The sequence below is a fragment of the Hippoglossus hippoglossus genome, chromosome 5 (assembly GCF_009819705.1).
Source record: "Hippoglossus hippoglossus isolate fHipHip1 chromosome 5, fHipHip1.pri, whole genome shotgun sequence".
Classification (NCBI taxonomy): domain Eukaryota; kingdom Metazoa; phylum Chordata; class Actinopteri; order Pleuronectiformes; family Pleuronectidae; genus Hippoglossus; species Hippoglossus hippoglossus.
The window spans coordinates 420,628-446,328 of NC_047155.1; the positions used below are offsets into that span (position 1 = coordinate 420,628).

Below are 25,701 nucleotides of genomic sequence, written 5' to 3' on the forward strand. Positions count from 1 at the left end.
GAGAAAGGGAGAGAAACAGAGGAGTGAGACGGAGAAAGGGAGAGAAACAGAGGAGTGAGACGGAGAAAGGGAGAGAAACAGGAGTGAGACGGAGAAAGGGAGAGAAACAGAGGAGTGAGACGGAGAAAGGGAGAGAAACAGAGGAGTGAGACGGAGAAAGGGAGAGAAACAGGAGTGAGACGGAGAAAGGGAGAGATACAGGAGTGAGACGGAGAAAGGGAGAGAAACAGGAGTGAGACGGAGAAAGGGAGAGAAACAGGAGTGAGACAGAGAAAGGGAGAGAAACAGGAGTGAGACGGAGAAAGGGAGAGAAACAGGAGTGAGACGGAGAAAGTTGAGAAACAGGAGTGAGACGGAGAAAGGGAGAAAAACAGAGGAGTGAGACGGAGAAAGGGAGAGAAACAGGAGTGAGACGGAGAAAGGGAGAGAAACAGAGGAGTGAGACGGAGAAAGGGAGAGAAACAGGAGTGAGACGGAGAAAGGGAGAGAAACAGAGGAGTGAGACGGAGAAAGGGAGAGAAACAGGAGTGAGACGGAGAAAGGGAGAGAAACAGAGGAGTGAGACGGAGAAAGGGAGAGAAACAGGAGTGAGACGGAGAAAGGGAGAGATACAGGAGTGAGACGGAGAAAGGGAGAGAAACAGAGGAGTGAGACGGAGAAAGGGAGAGAAACAGGAGTGAGACGGAGAAAGGGAGAGAAACAGGAGTGAGACGGAGAAAGGGAGAGATACAGGAGTGAGACGGAGAAAGGGAGAGAAACAGGAGTGAGACGGAGAAAGGGAGAGATACAGGAGTGAGACGGAGAAAGGGAGAGAAACAGAGGAGTGAGACGGAGAAAGGGAGAGAAACAGGAGTGAGACGGAGAAAGGGAGAGAAACAGGAGTGAGACGGAGAAAGGGAGAGAAACAGGAGTGAGACGGAGAAAGGGAGAGAAACAGAGGAGTGAGACGGAGAAAGGGAGAGAAACAGGAGTGAGACGGAGAAAGGGAGAGAAACAGGAGTGAGACGGAGAAAGGGAGAGAAACAGGAGTGAGAGGGAGAAAGGGAGAGAAACAGGAGTGAGACGGAGAAAGGGAGAGAAACAGGAGTGAGACGGAGAAAGGGAGAGAAACAGGAGTGAGACGGAGAAAGGGAGAGAAACAGGAGTGAGACGGAGAAAGGGAGAGAAACAGAGGAGTGAGACGGAGAAAGGGAGAGAAACAGGAGTGAGACGGAGAAAGGGAGAGAAACAGGAGTGAGACGGAGAAAGGGAGAGAAACAGGAGTGAGACGGAGAAAGGGAGAGAAACAGGAGTGAGACGGAGAAAGGGAGAGAAACAGGAGTGAGACGGAGAAAGGGAGAGAAACAGAGGAGTGAGACGGAGAAAGGGAGAGAAACAGGAGTGAGACGGAGAAAGGGAGAGAAACAGGAGTGAGACGGAGAAAGGGAGAGAAACAGAGGAGTGAGACGGAGAAAGGGAGAGAAACAGGAGTGAGACGGAGAAAGGGAGAGATACAGGAGTGAGACGGAGAAAGGGAGAGAAACAGGAGTGAGACGGAGAAAGGGAGAGAAACAGGAGTGAGACGGAGAAAGGGAGAGAAACAGAGGAGTGAGACGGAGAAAGGGAGAGAAACAGAGGAGTGAGACGGAGAAAGGGAGAGATACAGGAGTGAGACGGAGAAAGGGAGAGAAACAGAGGAGTGAGACGGAGAAAGGGAGAGAAACAGAGGAGTGAGACGGAGAAAGGGAGAGAAACAGGAGTGAGACGGAGAAAGGGAGAGAAACAGAGGAGTGAGACGGAGAAAGGGAGAGAAACAGAGGAGTGAGACGGAGAAAGGGAGAGAAACAGGAGTGAGACGGAGAAAGGGAGAGATACAGGAGTGAGACGGAGAAAGGGAGAGAAACAGGAGTGAGACGGAGAAAGGGAGAGAAACAGGAGTGAGACAGAGAAAGGGAGAGAAACAGGAGTGAGACGGAGAAAGGGAGAGAAACAGGAGTGAGACGGAGAAAGTTGAGAAACAGGAGTGAGACGGAGAAAGGGAGAAAAACAGAGGAGTGAGACGGAGAAAGGGAGAGAAACAGGAGTGAGACGGAGAAAGGGAGAGAAACAGAGGAGTGAGACGGAGAAAGGGAGAGAAACAGGAGTGAGACGGAGAAAGGGAGAGAAACAGGAGTGAGACGGAGAAAGGGAGAGAAACAGGAGTGAGACGGAGAAAGGGAGAGAAACAGGAGTGAGCTGGAGAAAGGGAGAGAAACAGGAGTGAGACGGAGAAAGGGAGAGAAACAGGAGTGAGACGGAGAAAGGGAGAGAAACAGAGGAGTGAGACGGAGAAAGGGAGAGAAACAGGAGTGAGACGGAGAAAGGGAGAGAAACAGGAGTGAGACGGAGAAAGGGAGAGATACAGGAGTGAGACGGAGAAAGGGAGAGAAACAGGAGTGAGACGGAGAAAGGGAGAGATACAGGAGTGAGACGGAGAAAGGGAGAGAAACAGAGGAGTGAGACGGAGAAAGGGAGAGAAACAGGAGTGAGACGGAGAAAGGGAGAGAAACAGGAGTGAGACGGAGAAAGGGAGAGAAACAGGAGTGAGACGGAGAAAGGGAGAGAAACAGAGGAGTGAGACGGAGAAAGGGAGAGAAACAGGAGTGAGACGGAGAAAGGGAGAGAAACAGGAGTGAGACGGAGAAAGGGAGAGAAACAGGAGTGAGAGGGAGAAAGGGAGAGAAACAGAGGAGTGAGACGGAGAAAGGGAGAGAAACAGGAGTGAGACGGAGAAAGGGAGAGAAACAGGAGTGAGACGGAGAAAGGGAGAGAAACAGGAGTGAGACGGAGAAAGGGAGAGAAACAGAGGAGTGAGACGGAGAAAGGGAGAGAAACAGGAGTGAGACGGAGAAAGGGAGAGAAACAGGAGTGAGACGGAGAAAGGGAGAGAAACAGAGGAGTGAGACGGAGAAAGGGAGAGAAACAGGAGTGAGACGGAGAAAGGGAGAGATACAGGAGTGAGACGGAGAAAGGGAGAGAAACAGGAGTGAGACGGAGAAAGGGAGAGAAACAGAGGAGTGAGACGGAGAAAGGGAGAGAAACAGAGGAGTGAGACGGAGAAAGGGAGAGATACAGGAGTGAGACGGAGAAAGGGAGAGAAACAGAGGAGTGAGACGGAGAAAGGGAGAGAAACAGAGGAGTGAGACGGAGAAAGGGAGAGAAACAGGAGTGAGACGGAGAAAGGGAGAGAAACAGAGGAGTGAGACGGAGAAAGGGAGAGAAACAGGAGTGAGACGGAGAAAGGGAGAGAAACAGAGGAAGAAAGTGATTCTAAAACTGTTCAATTGTTAAGATGTGTTGAGATTTATTATCTGTAAAATTGGTTTGAGACTTTTGAGTCAAGATGTGAAACAGAAAAAGGGAAATTCAAGCTTTTGCTCCCTTTATTTTATTTTTCTGAAGTTAAGCCCTTTATTTGAACAATTTTCACATTTTATTTATTTTCTCTTATTTTGAAATGCAGCCCTACTTTTATTTAGTTAATGAGAGAACATTATACATATCTGCAATCATACATATATGTTAAGTTCTTTGTTACGTGACAATAAATATTGTCAAACAATTTTTTGAATCATACTGAATTCATTTGATTTGACAGTCAGGTATTTAGTACATGCAGATGTTGATACAACTACTAGGCTACTTAAATATATATCACACTAAATAGTTAGACATTATGATCTGCCGGACCTTTGCTTCAAGAAATTTTCTCTAACTGGACCTCTTTACATTTTCGTTGAATACCCCTGATTTAGAAGGTCGGGGCACACATGACACACAGAGCTTCTCCTTCCTCTTCTCCATCCTTATCTCATCAAAGATATTAAAGGGGACATAGTTGATCTGGTTCCTTGGGGTCTTAATGAAATGTCTGTAACATACTTTGGTCAAAATACCACAAGGATCATTTCAAACAGCTTTTTACCCTGTATAAAACAGCCCTCCACAGAGTGACCTGTTTTGAGTGCCTGTTCCTTTAAATGCTAATGAGCCAGCTCCCCCCTCCCCCCCCATGATTTTAAACGATATAAATTACATATTTTATATGATATAAATTATCAAATATGCATCCCATACTTTGTATTCCCCTTCTGTTGTCCTGGAGTTTTAATTTTCCCAATCACATAATTAAATGTCCCCCTCTGCCCCCCCACTACAAGCACACAAGCAGACAGACAGAGAGAGAAAGAGAGGTGGGGGGGGGGGGGGGGGGGGGGGGGCTATGAAGACCATCATTTACCCCCGAACCCCGACATTCAACGGGTACAACAACAAGCGGAGAAAGCAGAATCGCGGGCTGACCTTATATATACAGTCTATGGGGCTGACCAGCGGAGAAATGCTCGTCCCGTGTGAACAGCCAGGCGGCTGCGCGCTGGAGAACGCCGCTGCGCTGGGGGGGGCGGGGGGGATGAGGTGGGGGGTGGGCCAAGACCATGTAGGGAGACTTCCAGTTCCTTGTTACGACACAATACACTGGAAGCTCAATCGAGTCACTCAAGCATGACGTTTCTGACTTAGAGGAACTATAACAAAACGCGCGAGTGTTTCCCCAGAGTGTTTGGGTTGGTAGACATGAGCCAGATACCCACATTAACCTGTAGAAGCACTAACAAAGTGGAATTTGCATGATATGTCCCCTTTAATATCTCATCAATACATGTTACTGACTGGACTTCTTCCCCGGAGTCCCTTTGCCTTATCGTCCACAGATCCAGATCCTGGATTATGATCTGTGGATTGCGTATCAGAGATCACAATGGTGGATCCAGTATGGTGGATTCTGTATCGTGTTGGCATCTGATAGTGGTGGTGGACCACGATCGAGGTGGCAGCTGATGATGGATCCTCATGGCGGCAGTGGACAATGACTGTGGACTATAGTGGCATCCGATCTTGATGGTGGATCCTGATCGTGGTGGATCCTGACCATAGACTATGATCACAACAAGTCTGCTTGATATATAATATTTCTCCTCAGATACTCGACCATTACTGACAATAATCCATCAGTTCATTGACCTTCAGCTACAAAGTGTTTATTCTAATCAAAGCTGTAAATACTCTGATCTCTCTGATGTTCTCTGTTCCACGGGACATCTGTTCACTTGTGTCCGTCCTGGGAGACGGGTCCTCACATGTGTCTCTGAGGTTTCTACCTTCTTTACCTGTTAAAGGTTTTAGTAGTTTGACTCTTGTTGAGGGTTAAGAACAGAGGACGTCTCACCTTGTTAAAGACCATGAGACAAACTGGGATTTGTGAATATGAGACTATACAAATAAAATGTGATTGATTGATTGAAGTAGAAGTAAAAGATAGATAATATAGAATATGCACCACAGCCAATTTCTCCAATATAAAAGTAGCCAATAAAGTCGTGTAATTACACTCATGTACAGTAGGTGGCGGCATGCACCTTGACGTTGGTTTGTGTCCCGCCATTTAAACAAAGAAGAAAGAGAACAAGACGATCACAGTTTCGCCCGGACACTAATTCTGTGACACCTCAGCGTCCGACAGCAAAACAAGGTCGACTGGAAAGTTGAAGTAAACCGAAACTCTTGTTACCGGCTAACATGCTAACAGAGTGATTAGAGCAGAAGCTAACATGCTAACAGAGTGATTAGAGCAGAAGCTAACATGCTAACAGAGTGATTAGAGCAGAAGCTAACATGCTAACAGAGTGATTAGAGCAGAAGCTAACATGCTAACAGAGTGATTAGAGCAGAAGCTAACATGCTAACAGAGTGATTAGAGCAGAAGCTAAAATGCTAACACAGTAGTTAGACCAGAAGCTAACATGCTAACAGAGTGATTAGAGCAGAAGCTAACATGCTAACAGAGTGATTAGAGCAGAAGCTAACATGCTAACAGAGTGATTAGAGCAGAAGCTAACATGCTAACAGAGTGATTAGAGCAGAAGCTAACAGGCGAACAGCTAGCTGTCTCTCAGCAGCACAAACATCTGCTCAGTCCGGGTCCAGTAGAAACTTCAGAAGCTCCCGGTCCCGCCGCTGCTGACAACATGCAGGCGGAGTTTCGGGCTCCTCGGCGCCGGACCCGGGTGCAGGAGGAGTACGAGGCTCCGCTGCCGGTGAGCCGCAGCCCGAGGGAGAGGACCGACCTCCGGGCGGAGCTCATCAACCTGCACGTGTTGGTTTGTCAACCGGACCACATCCAGAAGATCTACAACCAGGTCTGAGTTAATCCACATCATCTAAACCAGGTCTGAGTTGATCCACATCATCTAAACCAGGTCTGAGTTAATCCACATCATCTAAACCAGGTCTGAGTTAATCCACATCATCTAAACCAGGTCTGAGTTGATCCACATCATCTAAACCAGGTCTGAGTTGATCCACATCATCTAAACCAGGTCTGAGTTAATCCACATCATCTAAACCAGATCTGAGTTAATCCACATCATCTAAACCAGGTCTGAGTTAATCCACATCATCTAAACCAGGTTTGAGTTAATCCACATCATCTAAACCAGGTCTGAGTTGATCCACATCATCTAAACCAGGTCTGAGTTGATCCACATCTAAACCAGGTCTGAGTTAATTCACATCATCTAAACCAGGTCTGAGTTGATCCGCATCATCTAAACCAGGTCTGAGTTGATCCACATCATCTAAACCAGGTCTGAGTTAATCCACATCTAAACCAGGTCTGAGTTGATCCACATCTAAACCAGGTCTGAGTTAATTCACATCATCTAAACCAGGTCTGAGTTGATCCACATCATCTAAACCAGGTCTGAGTTAATCCACATCATCTAAACCAGATCTGAGTTAATCCACATCATCTAAACCAGGTCTGAGTTAATCCACATCATCTAAACCAGGTCTGAGTTGATCCACATCTAAACCAGGTCTGAGTTAATTCACATCATCTAAACCAGGTCTGAGTTGATCCGCATCATCTAAACCAGGTCTGAGTTGATCCACATCATCTAAACCAGGTCTGAGTTGATCCACATCTAAACCAGGTCTGAGTTAATTCACATCATCTAAACCAGGTCTGAGTTGATCTGCATCATCTAAACCAGGTCTGAGTTAATTCACATCATCTAAACCAGGTCTGAGTTAATCCACATCATCTAAACCAGGTCTGAGTTGATCCACATCATCTAAACCAGGTCTGAGTTGATCCACATCATCTAAACCAGGTCTGAGTTGATCCACATCATCTAAACCAGGTCTGAGTTAATCCACATCATCTAAACCAGGTCTGAGTTAATCCACATCATCTAAACCAGGTCTGAGTTGATCCACATCATCTGGTTTGGTTAAATGAAAATTCACTCATGATCTCCTCAGCACTCTGATGGAGGGGGGGGGGCTTCAGGGGGAAACAGCACTGCAGCAGAATCCAACACAGCTGGAGTAACTAGTGACTGATTCTTCAGACGTAATAAAACATAACCTGCCTCCATCCTGCTGCTGTGACGTCATCAAGTGACCACACGCCCCGACCTTCCCAAGTAACTGGACGAGGTCATCTACACGGTGTCTTTGATCCACGCGTGAGCGCGGCTCCAGAGGAGGATCACAGTCGGGGGAACGCTCCCTTTAAGTTCACCCGACTGTCTGAAAGATATCCTGGGTATGTTGAACTCGCGTCTTAGTCTCATCTGAAAACAGGTTTTATTTTTCTTAGGGATACTTTGGGAAAGGGGTCTTGTCAAGAGCGAGACCAGACCACAGCATCTTCGACCAATGGGAGCGTAAGTTTACACCCATACAGTGACATCATCACCATTGGTCTGGTCCAATCAGTGCTGACAGCTTAAGTTCGCTGCTTCCTGTTTCTGTCACAGAACACGAAGGTTCGTTTCTACCTCTCGTCTCAGAGTCCAGGTCAGTGACATCACATCCTGTTTGTTCACAAGATGACATCACATCCTGTCTGTCGTCTTGATGAACTCGCATCCTGTCCTGGCCCCACCCCCTCCAGGTATGATGAGATGCTAAAGTGGGCGGGAGCAGCTCTCTTCGCCCAGGGATTGGACGATGAGGCTGTCAGTCAAATCCTGACGAGGCTCTCTCAGCCTGTAGAGATGGAGGATGTGAGGAGGGAGGAGACGTCGAGGTCAGTGGTCGAGCCGGACGTTAAGAGCAGCTGCAGGTTGAGTGATTCTCCTCCATGTCACCAGACTACTTTAAAATATTTATACATGTCAGGAGTTCAGGTCTGAAAGAGTCATTAAACTGATCTTTGTCTTCATATTGATCCACAACATCTGAACCTTGATCACAGCTCGTACCGGGACCCAGAGTCTGACCCTGATCCTTTGGTTCGAGGTGCTGGTTTTGTCCTGGTCTGTGACAGCAAGGTGAGTCTTCATCTGAACCCGTTTCTACTGACGGATTTACAGAACACTCAAGGTGTTGCTTTGTGTCTGCAGGTCGGTGGGGGGGTCAGGGAGGTCAGACGGGCTCCGTTCTCTCTGTCCGAGTACCTGCAACTCAGCCTGGAGGAGGTAACACATCAGATCATGTGACTGGATCATGTGGTTAGAAATGTTCTGTTACCAGAGAATGTTAAGTATCAGCGAGGGTGTGAATCTATAAACAGATTTGATGCCACGTCTTTAGAATTTGAGTTAACTCAGATAAAACTGAGACTTTCTTTTCCCAGAAATCACTTCTTCTGCACTGATCTAAACACAGTACTTGTCAGTGGCTGTGCAGCTGCTGTTTTGTAGCAGTGAAGAAGAAGCAATGTCCTGTAGTGTAGCGTTTATCAAAATGTCATTCTGTCCCACAAGTACATGGTGATGTGTACCTCACAGTCTGAAACACGCAGCATCTATTGCACTTCTGTCCGTCCTGACAGAGGGATCCTCACGTGACTCCGAGGTTTCTATGGCTTCTCTGTAGTTTGACTGTTGAGGGTTAAGAACAGAGGATGTTGCTTCTTGTTAAGATCTATGAGATTGAAAACTTAAAATATCTTTTATTTTAATAAACTGTGGCTGAAGTTTAACAGCTGTTTTAACAGTAGTAAAAGTAATTTTTGTGTTTCCTACATTTATTTATGTTGTTTTTCAGTTAAACTAGATGATAAAAGAAGTTTTATATTATTAATTCTCTGTTAACCTGAGCCAAGTCAAACAAAAATGATATTTATCATCTCTTCATTCAGGATCAGTAACATACAGCTGTTAAAATAGTTAATAGTTTTTAATTGCACTTGTTTAAGAACAGGACTTTGTATCGGCTGAGATGCGAAGTCCAGGTATGAGAATCTGATAAGGACGAGAACGATAGTATCTGAACATCTCTGCATGTGGCCATCACACTGACCTTATGTTATACATGCTGGTTGGTTATAAATTGTGTCTGACTGTCCCGGGTGTCACATGACATTTAAAACACAACTGTAGTAAGACGCTGCAGACAAATCTGTGCTCTGATTGGCTGAACACGTCACTGTCAACCTCTATCTGTCTCCATCTACAGGCCTTCTTCCTTGTCTACAGTCTGGGCTGCCTGTCTATCTACCTGCACCAGGTCGGTCTGTCCTGTTTTCCTAAAATCATTTTTTCTCAGGATGTGACGTTCTGTTTTATACGTTTCTTACATCACAGAGTTTATCACTGTAGCCTACAGACTAATGTACAGACTGAACGTATCTTCTCTTATATATAACTTTATTTCAAACAGAACACAGGTTTTCTTTTCTCCTCGCAGCTTCTCTTTTTTTGTATGTTTCTCTCTGGTGTTGTTTTCCGTCAGGGTCGATGACTTGTCGTTAGGAAACAGATTATTTTTGACTTTAAGAATGCAGCCGAGTTTCTCATTAGATGACCTCACCTTTGTCCTCCTGTGATTGGTCAGGAGCCCCTAACAATCATCCAGCTGTGGAGGAAGTTCCGATCCTTGCGCCCTGACTTCGTCAGCTCGTACGCAGCCTATCATCATTTTCGCAGCAGGGGGTGGGTCCCTAAAGGAGGGGGCGGGGCAAAATATGGCGTTGACCTCAGTAAGATAGAATATTAATACACTGAGACACACACAATCATTCAGTTGTTTGTTGTCTTATTTTAAAAATAACTTTACTTTTCTGTTTTCAGTGTTGTACAGGAAGGGTCCACCTTTCTACCACGCAAGGTAGCACACACACACAGGTTAACGCTGTCTGGTTATTTTGGTGCGTGTAATTTTAAAATCAGTCATTTTCAGCAGCTGTCCTCTCTCTGAACTTGTCCTCTCCCATAGTTACTCGGTGGTAATTGAGCGCGTTGACGATGCATTCATAGGCTCTGCATTGCGTCCGTTTTCGTGGCGTTCTCTTGCCGCTCTCAACAGGATCACTGCCAATGTTTCTAAGGTAACCACCAGATTTTATCAGATCAGACGTCACTGTGGTTCTTATTTGACTATGAAGATTTGTTTTACAGGAGCTGATGTTGTGCTACGTCATCCATCCAGCCGCCCAATCAGAGGCTGAACTGGACTCACCTGAGTGTCTGAGGAGATTGAAGGTTCAGGTAACAGACACAGAGTTTAGAGCTGAATCATTGGTCCTTTGATCAATAATCAGAAATCACGAGGGCTGTTAAATAACCTTAGTTTTTTCGGCAGGATGTGATCATCAGCCGGTGGGTTTCCTCCAGGGAGCGGGCAGAGCAGGATGACATCTGATTGGCTGAAAGGAGATGATGGAGGTCACGAGGAGAGGAGCTGAAATCAGATTTCATGTAGTTCATAGTTGTTTTTTATCATTAAAATGAAATATGAGAAAAGGGCGTGTCTGTGTTTGATTGACAGCAGCTGTCACTGTACAGGTGATCACACCTGGAAACATTCACGTCAAACGACGCATGTGTCCGTTCATCCTTCATCAGTTACTGCTGATGATGACTCGCCTGTGACCAGGGCTATGAGTGGGCGTGGTCTCGTGGTCACCATGGAGAGGGGGTGAAGCTCCAGACTTCACTCACCTGGACGAACCAGTCAATCCAGAGCCAGAAGTAAAAGTTGCTTTTACTGAATGGAATGTAATAGATTACCTTTACTTTGTTTTGTTGGTACTTTTACGTGGATACATGAATTTCTTTCACATTAGTCAAATTTAACTTAATGTGGATCTGAGCTAAATTGAACTTTACTGATATTTATAGTTGAACAGCTGTGTGTTAAATGTGGAACCAGAGGGGGCAGCACTGACCAGGCTGGGAGCTGCCGGAAGAGCTCGAAGAAGAAGACGAAGAAGACGAAGAAGAGGGACTTCCTGTGTGCGTCCTTAACACAACTGATTCACGTCCCGCGGAGACGAGGAGTGACCAACGTTATTTCACCTGAGCCGCTGAGCATCCAGGTAAATCTCTTCTCTGTCCCCGGTAACAGACACCGGCCCGGAGCTGAGCCGGTGGGGAAACCGGCAGATACCGCAGATAAGTGGCGGGAGGCCCGCTCGGCACGGTTAGCTGCTAGCTGCTAACTGCTAACTGCTAGCTGCTAGCTGCGGAGAGCTCAGGTGTGTTTCACACGCTCGTTACCGGGAGTTTGACCCAGTGTAGCTAACAGCTAAGCTAACAGTGAAGCTTGGTCCAGGGTTGATGATGTCATACGAGTACAGTTACCTGTGTAGGTGTGACCCCCCTCCCTCTATACAGACTGACCTGTCACGTGGTGTGTTTACATGAACCACGTGATCGATTTTTCGGATCAGGTGTGACACCAGATCGTACCAGTGACTTCCAGTCAGTATTTATTATTGATCGATCAGCTGACGATAGAACAGACAGAAGTGTATCTACTGATCGATCAGTTCACTGCAGAAGTGTTGATACATTTTAAATCGTCATCGTCACTCTATACTCGAAGTAATCAATCATGAACGTGATGGTTTCTATTAATGTCTTATTGTGATTATTAACACCACTGACATGTCAGTGTCCTCTCTTTACACGATAAACAGACAGGAATCAAGTTATTAGGACCTGAACAGTACTGAAGTTTACTTTGTTTGACTGCTCTAGAATTTATGAAGCACACATTGTGTGCACAGAGTTCACCTGCCACACACAACATGAGACACAGACGGAACAATCCAAATTCAATTCAAGTTGATTCAGGATCAATGTGACTGCACGAGGAAAGATAAGTACTGTTAGTGATGAGACTAAACTGTGTGTGTGTGTGTGTGTGTAGAGCAGCAGTATGTCTGATGACCTGGACATCGAGGCGATGCTGGAGGCTCCGTACAGGAAGGTGAGTGTCGCTCCTCTGTTTGTTACTGAGACTCAGCCGGACTCTACTGCTCCGCACTCCGCCTCTGAGAGCTGAGGACCAATCATGTTCACTTACTGATCACATGGTTCAGAACAGTACAAATCACACACACAGTTCACCTGCAGCAGGTCGACTGTTCATCAATCAGACACCTACTGATGAGTCTGATGAGAACACTTTATATGTGAGAACTTCTGAGCAGAACATCTGACCAGTCGTGCTGTGAGAATGTGACGTGTGATGACGGCCGTGAACAGGACTCGCCTGCAGCACAGGTGTCTCACCTACCTCCTCCACAGAGTCAAACAAAGTTTGGATATTTTTCACTCGCCCCTGACTTTTACTGACCAATGGATTCATTAGTGGATTCGTGACGGCGTGATCAATAACCAAACTAACCGGACCGGACACAGTTTCTGTTCACTGCCTCTGAGCAGTAGAGTCAGGCTGATGATGGTGATGATGATGGTGGCGTTCCGTCACAGACTGTCATGAATAAATGCCCATCTATCTCTCTTTGTAGACTTGCCTAACGATTTCTCACCTCTACTCCCCTGAATGCCAGTGTGATCTGTCACAAACATGAAGGTAGTAAAAAGCCCCCATCTTGCATTGCTGTACTGTGGTTCCCATGGTAACATGACTGTGGTCCCCTTGGTAACTGAAAACTGGGTTTGGCACAAACCCCCGAGGAGGAACAGCTACGGATTCTGGGAGTTGAAGTGTTAGAGCAGTGAGCAGGAGGATCATGGGAAAGGTAACATTACTCTGGAGGAATGTCAGTGTTAGTGGTTAGCTTAGCATAAGCACCATTCTGCATCCTGCCTGTGAGCTAGGACTCAGACTGACGCTGTGATGACAGACAGATGGCGAGCTGAGGAGAACCCAGGGTTCAGGTGTGATCTGAGGTCAGGAGGCAGAGCAGGGTGGGTGGACGTGGTGGATGGAGCAGGTGAGCTGCAGGTGAGGTCTGTATCAGTGTGAAGTTGGTAGAGCAGCAGGAAGTTTAACTAACGGGAGATTAACATGTTTCAGTCCACTCAATCAAATCTGTTCGTCAGAGGTGTCAACACAACTCTTCACATGAAGACACACACACAGACGATGGCGGTCACATGACCCCCAGCACCAGGTGTTTATAAAAGGTCACCTGTAACACACAGGCCCTGTTCACACCTGGTTAATATCTGTCCTGAGAAATCCAATCACACGTGTTCAGCTCTGCGTTCACACCTGAATGTGTCTCCTATGATCATGTGATCTGATCTCTAGTGATGGCGAGATGAAGCTTCATGAAGCATTGAAGCTTTCCATCCAGTTGGTTCACTCATGGGCCGAAGCTTCATGGGGCTTCATTTGCTCTACTGCGCCATCAAGTGGACAATAAATGTAAAACAGGCAGAGATTATGACACCATGGCTTTGAATTGAATAAATGAATGAATGATGTTTGTGATGCCAATACATAAATTATGAACTCATTAATATGGTGTCTGTCTTTATGATACAATGGTGGGGTCAAAAGGGAAAGTGGAAACGAAAGTGGCAGAGGGTTGTGATGTGACTGCTTGTGTTACTAGGGATTTAACACGTAAAATATGGATTTTATAAATTTTTATTTAAAAATTAAAACTTTTCCACAGTGCTGGGTTTCAGGCGGTTTCTTTTCTTTGCAAACAAACGCGCAATAAAGTCCCAAGTCCAAGTTTCGATTCGCACGCCCAACCCGCGAACCATTTCCCGACTCAGTCACGTGGTACAGTCGGCTCGCGAGGCTTTGAACGTCATCAACACAAGCCTCGATACGCGCTTCACAAAAATCTTCCTGGACTCGACACGCTTCGAAGCCTCGACACGGAAGGACACATCACTACTGATCTCACTTCCTGTTTGATATCTAAATAATCATTTGTGTTTCCGAAAACCAAATCATTTTTTAATCCGATCTGAGTTTACACTCTGTGTACACACAGCAAAAAGATTTTTGTTGGTCTAAGTGATGGGATCTCTGGACGCAGTCAGGCGTGTTCGGACCTGAACTCAGAGCTGACCACGTGTTGATGGGATCATCAGGATGGATGTTAATACCAGGTGTGAATGAGGTCTCACACATCAATACTCATGATGAACGGAGGTCGTTCTGTTGACGCTGCAGCTGAAAGGAAGGCAGTGATGTCAGAGGACTGAAACGTGTGGTCTGTGAACAGGTGAGGGATTGTCTCAGCTGTAGTGTGGCGGGTGTGTCCTGGTTCTGCTTCAGGAGTCACCACTTAAAAGGAGCTGGAGCTCCACCCACAATAACCCACCTCACTGAGCCCGGCTTCAGCCTGGTACTGACCTCCGACCTCCAAACAGCCAGTTTGAATGTGATTCATAAAATGTGTTTGTACCCCACACACTGTCATCTGCCTCCTCATGCTGTTCTCTGTCAACCCTGATAGGAGGACGCCAAGACCTCGAGTCCGGACGGACAGGATGAACACAACAAGAGGTACCAAAACGTGTCTGTCTGTGTCTCTGTCTGTCTGATTGTCTGCCTTCCTCAGGTTGAGCAGCTGAGAGTGAGACAGTTGAAGGTCGTTGATTGACACATTTCCAGCCTTCCTTTTGGTTAATGGCTGCTCTTAAAAGATTTAAAACACGTGGGAGAGCACAGACATGTTGACAGATTTAACCAAGTTTAATTTTAAAATCTTCAGAACACACACACTATAAGATTTGTTCAGAACGTCGGACCACACACTGGCCGTTTGTACGAAACGATTTCACAATGGTGATTCCAGAGACTTCAAATCCGGCGGTTGCCAAACAACTTTTAGGTGCATTACCGCCACCTTCTGAACTGGAGTGTGGAACACTTGCTGATGAGTGGTAACATCTGTCTGTGGTCACCATGGTGATGAATAATGTTGTGATTGGCTGCTGTGTCTGACAGGAAGAAGTGCAGTCGCACCCGCGACAAGAAGCGCAGCAAGAGTCGAGACAGGAAGAAGAGCCGCAGTCGAGAACGCAAACGTAGCCGCAGCAAAGAGAGGCGAAGAAGCCGCAGTCGAGAGCGCCGCCGCAGTCGCAGCAGGGAGAGAGGGGGGCGCTACAGAGACCATCAGAAACAGTGAGTTCCTCTGTCCACCCCAGTCAACATGACTCTGTATATATGTAGATATACACTGCTCAAAAAATTCAGTGAAAACTTAATCATCACAGTAAAACACCAAGTCAGTAAAACTTCAGAGATCAAAGTGTCCATTTAGAAGAACCAGTGGTTGTGAACCAGTTTCTCTGCTTTGGTGCAAATCAAAGTAACAACAGGTGAAATGGAGGCAGAAGCAAGACGAGCCCCAAACTGGGAATGTCTTTAATGTGGTGTCCACAGACAGCTGCTCTCTGCTGATCCTTCCTGACTCCTTCTACTTCTGGGTTCTGCTCCTCCTCACTGCTGGTAGCATGAGGAGCTACCTGCAGCTCCATCAGGCTGCACAGGTAGTCCAGCTCCTCCAGGAGGACACATCCATACCTGGGGTCACAAGAAGGTTTGTGTCTGCCAGGACCGTCTCCAGAGCCTGGAGGAGACACCAGGAGAGCTAGACAGTAGAAGATCATCAACCCAGCAGCAGGACCAGTATCTGCTTCTTTGTGTGAGGAGGAACAGGAGGAGCACTGCCAGAACTCTACAAAATGACCTCCAGCAGGCTACTGGTGTGATGCAGTGGCCCCTGGGATCCTCCTGGTGCAGGACAATGCCTCATGTGTCCAGAGTGTGTCTGCAGCTCCTGGATGACGAAGGCATTGATGCCATTGACTGACCCTCATGTTCCTCTGACCTAAATCCAGTTGAGCACCTATGGGACGTTATGTATCGTGCATCTGACGCCACCACGTCCGTCCACAGCCTGTGCAGGAGGTGATGATCCAGGTCTGGGAGGAGATGCCCCAGGACTCCATCCTCCGACACATCAGGAGCATCACGTCCAGACGTTGTTAGGAGAACATGCAGGCACGAGGAGGCCACACCCACCGAGTCACATGATGACTTGATGAAATTCTCACATGTTGGATCAAGTTGTGACGTCATTTTGTTCTCAACAAATTATACAATGTTCATCGTGTGTGTGTGTGTGTGTGTGTGTGTGTGTGTGTGTGTGTGTGTGTGTGTGTGTGTGTGTGTGTGTGTGTGTGTGTGTGTGTGTGTGTGTGTGTGAAAACTACTTCAAACTTGGGTCCTCAAATAAAATGCTTCTTCCGTTTAATTGACTAATTGGAGGTTTATATATTGAACTGATGTGCACAGATGTTTCTCTACAGCTGCTCTGTTCTAAACTTTCACTCTGTCTGTCAGTCGGCGGAAGTCGAGGAGTAAGAGTCCCTTCAAGAAGGACAAGAGTCCCATCAGGTGAGTGAACATGACTCTGAGATGCAGCTTTATTGATCCCTCAGAGGACGACACTGTCCACAAGTCACACTTTGATATTGGGATGATGATGTTATGATGATGATGTCATGTTGATGATGATGTCACGACATGCAGGCAGCCCATCGATAACCTGACTCCAGAGGAGCGAGATGCTCGGACAGTGTTCTGTATGCAGCTGGCTGCAAGAATCAGACCTCGTGACCTGGAGGACTTCTTCTCTGCTGTGGGCAAGGTACAAACACTATCTGTAACTTTTAATACTGGTACTTGTAAGACCAACTGTAACAGCTGGAGATGGTAGGTGGACGGTTGCCGTGGTAACAGTTGTTATGGTGGCTCTCCCAGGTGCGGGACGTGAGGATGATCTCGGACAGGAACTCCCGCAGGTCAAAGGGCATCGCCTACATCGAGTTCGTGGAAACAAACTCAGTTCCTCTGGCCATCGGACTGACGGGGCAAAGGCTGCTGGGAGTTCCCATCATCGTACAGGCCTCACAGGTACACCAACAAGTACCTCCACCTCTTCCCTACCTCCACCACGAGGTTTAACCCTAACCTTGTTAGTTAGCAGCAATTTGTAAAAACGACTGAACAGATTTCCTGTAAACTTGGTGAAGGGATGTTTTATGAGTCAAAGAAGAACTTGTTACATTTTGGTGATAATCGGGATCCAGGAATTTTATATCACTTTCTGTAACATTGTGAGACAGAACATTTTTATGGCTTGTCTGTCTGTACGTCCCATTTTTGGGAAAAGCAATATCTCAACAAGACCGTGAGGAAATTTCTTTAAAAGTTGGTACAAATGTTCAGAGTCACAGATGATCTCATTAGAATTTGGAGGTCAAGCTTGCGAAACCATTTTTTGCCTCATGAATGTTATTTTGTAAACAACTCGAGAGAATCCTCAAATGTTCACTTAGACTCACTTAACTGCAGGAAGACGTTTTTATCTGCCGTCTCCTATCGTGTGTGTGTGTGTGCAAAATGTACATAGCGGAAAGCTTTATTGTGTTGATGTTGTGTTGATATTGTGATGTTGTGTCACCAGGCGGAGAAGAACCGAGCAGCAGCAGCTGCAGCAGCTGCAGCAGCGGCAGCCAACAACCTACAGAAAGGTTCCTCAGGACCGATGAGACTTTACGTCGGTTCACTGCATTTCAACATCACAGAGGAGATGCTGAGAGGAATCTTTGAACCATTTGGACGAGTCAGTCACACACACACACACACACACACACACAGCACTCTCATCTTCACAAGTCGTACAAGTGTCCATAACAACTGGACTTGATTGACTTGTACATTGTTGCTTATGCACATGTAGCACTAGGGCCGATTGATTATGGCACAAATCATAATCACGATTATTTAACACTTAACATCAAGCACTTATGGATCTTTAAATAAAAAATCTCCATCACACCCAAACTGACGATCACACGTATTTAGTTAATAGATGATGATGTGGATCATTAATCCAGATCGTTTCAGTCACTTTAACCCTGATGTCCTGACTGAGACACGTCTCGTGTTGTGTGAACTGCAGACACGCAAAATGTAGAACTTTTTTCAATGTGTTTAAATACGAGTCTCAAACTCCTGAGCAAATCAAACAAACACAAAGTAAACTTGAAGGACTGTACTTGTCTTAATAACTTCTGATTAGTGTTGGTGTGTAAGGTGAACGCAGGTCAGCGGACGACGGCACAGTTCAAGGATACCAGATCTGTAATGTGTGTGTCTGCCGTGATGCTGAAGCAGCGGCAGGCAGCTGTAGTGTCCTGCCTTTAGTTGAGTACATAGCCCGACGTCACCTTAAGGAAATACAGTCGATGTTCCAGAAACCTGACATAGCAGCAGACACGCGGAACAGAGACTCATGAACAACCATCCTTTCGTGTCTATTACTTTGTTTTCATGTGTAACGCACATATAACACACGACACACACACGTCTGACTGTGTGTTTCATGTGTTTCAGATTGAGAGCATCCAGCTGATGATGGACAGTGAGACGGGTCGATCTAAAGGTTACGGCTTCATCACTGTGAGTTCTTGGTCTTCGTCACCTTCGTGATGCGTTCACTGTCACCTGGTTTCTTCTGCTTCATTACGCTTCACCTGTGCAACAGTTTGCAGATGCAGAATGTGCTAAAAAAGCTTTGGAGCAGCTGAACGGCTTCGAGCTGGCAGGTCGACCCATGAAGGTCGGTCATGTGACTGAGCGGGCCGACGGCTCTTCAGCCTCGTCTTTCCTCGACAGTGACGAGCTCGAACGCACCGGCATCGACCTGGGAACCACGGGGAGGCTGCAGCTGATGGCCCGACTCGCAGAGGGTGAGACCTTTGACCTCCACCTTTAGGGTTGAAGGTACAGATGGAGGTGTGTGTCTGTGTGGAGATGTTAACTGTGTGTGTGTGTGTTCAGGTTCAGGTCTTCAGATTCCTCCTGCTGCTCAACAGGCTCTTCAGATGAGTGGAGCTATAGCGATTGGAGCCATGGCTGCTGTGTCAGGTACACACATTAATACACACATCAGCGCACGCACACTCAATATACACACTCAGAAACACAGTGTGAACTGAGTGTTGATGAATCTATTCATGTTCAGTAAACTGAAGTTTGTAACGTGTGTGTGTCTCTCTCTCTTTGTGTGTGTATCAGCTGCCATGAATCCAGGTCTGAACATGAACTCTCCTGTGACTCTTCCCTCTCAGCCGCTTGCGACGCACTGTTTCCAACTGTCCAACATGTTCACCAGCCACAGGTAGACTCACCTGTCTGTCTGTAGACTCACCTGTCTGTCTGTAGACTCACCTGTCTGTCTGTAGACTCGCCTGTCTGTCTGTAGACTCACCTGTCTGTCTGTAGACTCACCTGTCTGTCTGTAGACTCGCCTGTGTGTCTGTAGACTCACCTGTGTCTCTGTAGACTCACCTGTCTGTCTGTAGACTCACCTGTCTGTCTGTAGACTCACCTGTGTCTCTGTAGACTCACCTGTGTCTCTGTAGACTCACCTGTCTGTCTGTAGACTCACCTGTCTGTCTGTAGACTCACCTGTCTGTCTGTAGACTCACCTGTCTGTCTGTAGACTCACCTGTGTCTCTGTAGACTCACCTGTCTGTCTGTAGACTCACCTGTCTGTCTGTAGACTCACCTGTGTCTCTGTAGACTCACCTGTGTCTCTGTAGACTCACCTGTCTGTCTGTAGACTCGCCTGTCTGTCTGTAGACTCGCCTGTGTGTCTGTAGACTCACCTGTCTGTCTGTAGACTCACCTGTCTGTCTGTAGACTCACCTGTCTGTCTGTAGACTCGCCTGTCTGTCTGTAGACTCACCTGTGTGTCTGTAGACTCACCTGTGTGTCTGTAGACTCACCTGTCTGTCTGTAGACTCGCCTGTCTGTCTGTAGACTCGCCTGTCTGTCTGTAGACTCGCCTGTCTGTCTGTAGACTCGCCTGTGTGTCTGTAGACTCGCCTGTCTGTCTGTAGACTCGCCTGTCTGTCTGTAGACTCGCCTGTCTGTAGACTCGCCTGTGTGTCTGTAGACTCGTCTGTGTGTCTGTAGACTCGTCTGTGTGTCTGTAGACTCACCTGTCTGTCTGTAGACTCGTCTGTGTGTCTGTAGACTCACCTGTCTGTCTGTAGACTCGCCTGTGTGTCTGTAGACTCACCTGTCTGTCTGTAGACTCACCTGTCTGTCTGTAGACTCACCTGTCTGTCTGTAGACTCGCCTGTGTGTCTGTAGACTCACCTGTCTGTCTGTAGACTCGCCTGTCTGTCTGTAGACTCACGTGTGTTTCTGTAGACTCGTCTGTGTGTCTGTAGACTCGTCTGTGTGTCTGTAGACTCACCTGTCTGTCTGTAGACTCGCCTGTCTGTCTGTAGACTCACGTGTGTTTCTGTAGACTCGTCTGTGTGTCTGTAGACTCACCTGTGTCTCTGTAGACTCACCTGTCTGTCTGTAGACTCGCCTGTCTGTCTGTAGACTCACGTGTGTTTCTGTAGACTCGTCTGTGTGTCTGTAGACTCGTCTGTGTCTGACTCTGTACTGACGTGTGCAACATATGGTCCGGTAGTGAAATCCGGTGCCACAGAATCACAACACACTTCTGTACTGATGAAGTGGTTCTGCTAACAGGCAACAGAACCATCACCACACGCGCTGAGTTAACATTAAACCCCAAGACAAACATCAGCCGGCGGTGTGGGCGTCTCCAGCCCCGGCGGTGTGGGCGTCTCCAGCCCCGGCGGTGTGGGCGTCTCCAGCCCCGGCGGTGTGGGCGTCTCCAGCCCCGGCGGTGTGGGCGTCTCCAGCCCCGGCGGTGTGGGCGTCTCCAGCCCCGGCGGTGTCTGTCCCTGACCATGCGTTTGAAGCTGGGCTGTTTTTACTGTATTAAGCACTGAAACTGTGATATTGTGTTAAGTTATTGTAGTTGGGTTAGGTTTCATTCATTGTGTGATTTTGTTATGTCTAGTTTTGTGCTCATTTATATTTGTATTTTTAAATTAAGGAGACTTTAACCTCTTAACAGTCAAAGTTAAATTTCAACTTCCAATTTGGTGTGTGTGTGTGTGTGTGTGTGTGTGTGTGTGTGTGTCAGTGACGACGCTCCTGGCTGGGACGTTGATATTCAGCATGATGTCATCGAGGAGTGTAACAAACATGGAGGAGTCGTTCACATCTACGTGGACATAAACTCTACAGAGGTACAGCTGACCTCTGACCTGAACCTTAATGCAGCTCATGTGACCTCTGACCCTTTCAGCTCCATCTGACCTCTGCTTGTTTTCAGGGAAACGTCTATGTGAAGTGTCCATCAATCCCGGCTGCCATGGCTGCCGTTAACGCCCTCCACGGAAGATACTTTGCTGGTAAGACTTCCTGTCACATGGAACCTGTGCTTTGTGCTGTTGACCAATCAGAGCAGCTCTGATGTCTCACCTCTTGTTTCAGGTAAGATGATCACTGCGGCGTACGTCCCCTTGCCAACTTACCACAACCTCTTCCCAGAGTCCGTCGCTGCCACACAGCTGCTGGCCCCGCCGCCGCGACGGTGACTCCCCAGCGGTACTGCCCTCTGATTGGACACTGGACTTTTATATCTTCCTCTCCTATTAGTCAACACAGACGAGTTTTACTTCCAACTTCATGCCTGAAGATGCCGTCTGTTTTTGGTGTTCTCTGCCCCGCCCCCTCTGAGTATTGTCTAATGGTTGAGCTCCGTGAGCTGCGAGGAGGTCAGTTGATGATGGAGATGAAGATCGGATCAGCTGATTGGTCAGTTTGATATTTAACTGTTTCTCTAATTGAGAATTGATTTTGTAAAACATTGATTAAATTTTATTTTGAAGTCATTCAGAGCTGTTGAGTCTTATTTTCTTAACTTACATGAACATGCTCACTGAGAATATTGCACTCTGATTGGCTGAGAGGAAATGCGGTCTAATCAACAGCAGCTGGTCTGAGCTGCAGATCAGAGATGGAAGGTCATCAGGGTAACCACCGGACTCATTCACGTCACATGATGGAACAACGTGAAACCAGTTTAAAGTGGTTTATTGTTGAACAGAATGATGTCATCATTACATCATCATCACAGTCCAGTGAGGTGTCAGTTGATCGTCAGTTCATGAATTGTGTCAGTTCTGTTGCTGTGGAGACCAAACCAACCCGCAGCTGACTCCTCCTTCATGTCGCACGATGAATCTGGACCAATCAGACGCCTTCTGATGACGGACAAGAACAAAGTGTCAAACCAATGTCCAGTTTATTAGGACCATCAGCTCCGTGTGAACTCTGATGTCGATGGAGGGTGGAGATCTTTAGGTGGAGATGTTTTCTGAGTTTAGTTTTATTTCTGAATCAAACAGAAAACGAGTAGATTTTGTGTCTTGGTCATTTGTTACCTGTTTAACTCCAGCAGGTCACCAGGTGTTGTGTCAAAGGTCGGACTCGTTCAGGTGTATGACGGTGATGGTGATGTCATCACGGTACCTTCGTGCCAGCTCTGATGGCAGACTCAGCATCTTGGCCAAACGGTTTGGTGCCACTGCTCCGTACCCATCATCCCCCAGGGCGTGGCGGAGCAGGTGTGTGGCGGCATTCTGGTCCTCCAGCACAGACATAACTTGTCCCCTTCTCTCCAGCAGGAGGCGCTGCAGTCCACCCAGTGTCATGCCTCTGCTCGGAACTATGGGTCTCTGCTGCTGAAGGCCTGTACAACGACAAACCGCTTCAACTGTTTACACCGAAACTTGAACTGGTTTCAGCTTCTGTAACTCGCAGCCTGTTTGAATCAGGTCATGGACACGTTAGGACCTGGGGACTCGGCCTCACGTCTCACCTGCTTCATGTCCAGGCTCCTGACGTCTTAGCAAACGCTCGCCCTCTAACGCTGAGACTACGTTTACATCAGATCTCGTTATTTACCTGCTGCTAATTAAACGAGGTGTTCTTAAATTTCTGCTTTAAGATCTGTTGTGACTCAGAGATTATGATGTTAGTGATGTCAGACATGAAGCTCACTGACCTGTCAGTTGTTCCCCCACCAGCTGGACCACGGTCTGTCTGTGCATCAACTCCCATAATCAGTTGCTAGGACCAGGAACTTGTCAGAGGGTCTGATGTGGTGCCGGATGACCTCCGGCTGGGCGCTCAGATAGGGTGGAGTCAGGTAATGTGGTGACGGAGTCCGGACACCCTCACTGACCAAAGACAGTACGTCCGGTCGAGCCTCGTGGACTCGATTCAGCATCTCTTTGCTCCATTTAAAGCGGACATCTCCGAACGCCCTGAACGGCAGCAGCAGACCCAGGAGGCGGTCGTGGCGGACCACTGTCCTCCTCTCTGATGGCGGGTGTTCCCCTAAGATCCTTTGCAGCTCATCAGGGTTCTGTGCATTGTGGTCGTTGGTGAGGCTGACAGCCAACCACTGCCCGTCCAGCTCCTGGACCCCCAGGACAGCCCGACTGTCTCCCAAGTTGGCTACATGCAGGATGCCGTTAGAGATGTGGGCGACGCAGGCGGTGCAGCCAGAGAGCGCCACCCGGAGAGGGGAGGACTGAGACATCATCTCCCCAGGGAGAGAGAGCCGTCTGTGGGCAGAGCGGGAGGATTCATCTGAGCTTTAGAGGGACACTGGGTCGAGTCCTCGTCTCATACAGTGAAAGACGACATGAGGAGACGGACGAGACACTGAATAAAAAATAACAAAAACTCAAGTTTCATCAGTGACAGAATCAAACCTGGGTGAGGACATGGACAGGTGGACCTGGGCCTCCACAGACAGGTCACAGTCAAGACGACGGAAAGCATTCACCAGCGCTGGGGTCACCCTGCCGTCCTCCTGCAGCCGAAGGAGACACATAATGAAGCTTCACAGCTCAGACTGAAGTCTGATGTGTCCTGGAGGAGAACAGGTAGTGAAATGTCCATCCGCTTTCACCTGGTTGCAGGGATCAGCCAATCACAGCCGGACCGGTCAGTACCTGCTCCCACCTCCAGGTGTCTGACCTCATATGTACAGAACACAGTTGTCTGTTGAGAACTCTTCACAGGTCCACATGGTTGATATGAGTGTTAATAACTGATCCAGGACTTAAACATTTAGATTCTGGACCCGTGAGGACGTCGAGTCTCAGTTCTGGTTCACTGATTATTTACCTCGTCCTCGTCCTGGAGCCGCTCCTGCCAGTAGTTTCTCAGGCTGTGGAAGGAGGTTGCTCCTCCGTTAGGGAAGCTGTGGTCCTGTGGGGGTTTGTGCCACTCCAGCAGAGGAGGTACGGCCCGTTCCTCCTCCACTGCACGTTCGATCTCTGCCAGTGTCCCCAGTGGCAGCTTTGCCACAGCGATGTAGTAGAAGAGCCGCTGGCTGACGGTGTGGGCACACGCCGGCCCCGCGTGCCCATCAAACACTCCGAACAGCATGCCACCACAACCTGGCAGGTAGGTGGCGCTGCTGCGACGGTCCTCACTGGGGTGATTGGATGGCAACATGTTGCTATGGAAACCCAGCACACCGTGGGAGGCAGGTCCCCTGGGGAGGGTGTGGCTGTGTTCATTGGCCTGGCAACAGATGACAAATCATAGTTAGACTTGTCAATTGATTGACAGCTTGAAGGATGGAGCGGTCTCACCTTTAGGATGGAGTTGATCTGAGCCAAGCTCATCTGTCCCGCCTCCTGTCCTGTCCTGTCCTTCCTGCTCCCACTGCCTGCTGGGTAATGAAGTCTTGGTAGGAGTGGGGAGGAGAGCGAGCGGCACTGCTTGAGCTCAAACCTGCAACGTCCAGTGAACGCTCCTGTTCTTCCCAACATGGCCACTGCCTGTGAGAACCAGCAGGACGAACAGAGCAAAACCTGCAGAATCAACACAACTGGAATCCAGATGTCACACCTGTCCAGCTGTTCTCACTGCAGCAGGTTCTCATCTTGAAGTGATAGATTCAGGATCAGTCTGCAGGATTCTAGATTCTAGGTCTGTTTTTTACACATGTACCTGAAAGCAACACGCTGTTGTCTGGACTGTCTCAGTGAAATAAAGGTTTACTGTTTGAATGAACCAGCTGATCGTCCCCTCCATGTGCTGCGGACACTTGTTTACCTGTTAATGATTCACTTCCTGTTTACCATCCTGCATGTGCAGCATCAGTTTGTTCTTATAAACCCAGAAGAACAGTTTTACTGGATCTGTGATAAAAGCTAACTCACCATGAGTACGAGGTGTTCAGGTCCTGTGTGGACAGGTTCAGGTGTGGACAGGTTCAGGTCCTACACGTTCAGGTGAGGACAGGTTCAGGTCCTACACGTTCAGGTGTGGACAGGTTCAGGTCCTACACGTTCAGGTGAGGACAGGTTCAGGTCCTACACGTTCAGGTGTGGACAGGTTCAGGTCCTACAGGTTCAGGTGTGGACAGGTTCAGGTCCTACAGGTTCAGGTCCTACACGTTCAGGTGTGGACAGGTTCAGGTCCTACAGGTTCAGGTGTGGACAGGTTCAGGTCCTACAGGTTCAGGTGTGGACA

General features: G+C 47.8%; 3 protein-coding genes across 6 annotated transcripts; 2 read left to right on the forward strand and 1 right to left on the reverse strand.

Annotated features, from left to right (window-relative positions):
• Window positions 1-5,519: 5,519 nt before the first annotated feature.
• On the forward strand, window positions 5,520-10,772 carry tsen2 (TSEN2 tRNA splicing endonuclease subunit). Of its 2 annotated transcripts, none has more exons than XM_034586652.1 (12): window positions 5,520-6,215; window positions 7,682-7,748; window positions 7,842-7,881; window positions 7,979-8,149; window positions 8,282-8,357; window positions 8,430-8,504; window positions 9,487-9,537; window positions 9,865-10,009; window positions 10,101-10,137; window positions 10,246-10,357; window positions 10,428-10,517; window positions 10,612-10,772. In XM_034586652.1, exons 1-12 carry the CDS (start codon window positions 6,045-6,047, stop codon window positions 10,669-10,671), a joined length of 1,095 nt encoding a protein of 364 aa, XP_034442543.1. In that variant the 5' UTR covers window positions 5,520-6,044; the 3' UTR covers window positions 10,672-10,772. The 2 variants fall into 2 exon arrangements, with proteins under 2 accessions (XP_034442543.1, XP_034442545.1); XM_034586654.1 differs by having other exon boundaries at window positions 5,654-6,215; window positions 7,979-8,113.
• Window positions 10,773-11,181: 409 nt separating this feature from the next.
• Window positions 11,182-22,034, forward strand: LOC117762149 (RNA-binding protein 39-like). Of its 3 annotated transcripts, XM_034586649.1 has the most exons (16): window positions 11,194-11,347; window positions 12,184-12,243; window positions 12,788-12,852; window positions 14,705-14,754; window positions 15,199-15,375; window positions 16,600-16,653; window positions 16,789-16,906; window positions 17,020-17,172; window positions 17,726-17,884; window positions 18,658-18,723; window positions 18,809-19,013; window positions 19,105-19,191; window positions 19,342-19,444; window positions 21,281-21,386; window positions 21,473-21,551; window positions 21,634-22,034. In XM_034586649.1, exons 3-16 carry the CDS (start codon window positions 12,847-12,849, stop codon window positions 21,735-21,737), a joined length of 1,467 nt encoding a protein of 488 aa, XP_034442540.1. In that variant the 5' UTR covers window positions 11,194-11,347; window positions 12,184-12,243; window positions 12,788-12,846; the 3' UTR covers window positions 21,738-22,034. The 3 variants fall into 3 exon arrangements, with proteins under 3 accessions (XP_034442538.1, XP_034442540.1, XP_034442539.1); XM_034586647.1 differs by lacking the exon at window positions 12,788-12,852 and having other exon boundaries at window positions 11,182-11,347; window positions 21,634-22,030; XM_034586648.1 differs by lacking the exons at window positions 11,194-11,347; window positions 12,184-12,243; window positions 12,788-12,852 and adding an exon at window positions 12,859-13,021.
• A 185-nt stretch (window positions 22,035-22,219) lies between these two features.
• On the reverse strand, window positions 22,220-25,425 carry LOC117762148 (pyruvate dehydrogenase [acetyl-transferring]-phosphatase 1, mitochondrial-like). The gene is given in 7 exon segments (XM_034586646.1): window positions 22,220-22,894; window positions 23,210-23,266; window positions 23,269-23,774; window positions 23,925-24,025; window positions 24,343-24,744; window positions 24,816-25,004; window positions 25,389-25,425. Coding segments are annotated over 7 exon segments (1,533 nt in total). The 5' UTR covers window positions 25,392-25,425; the 3' UTR covers window positions 22,220-22,619.
• Between the last annotated feature and the right edge of the window lie 276 nt (window positions 25,426-25,701).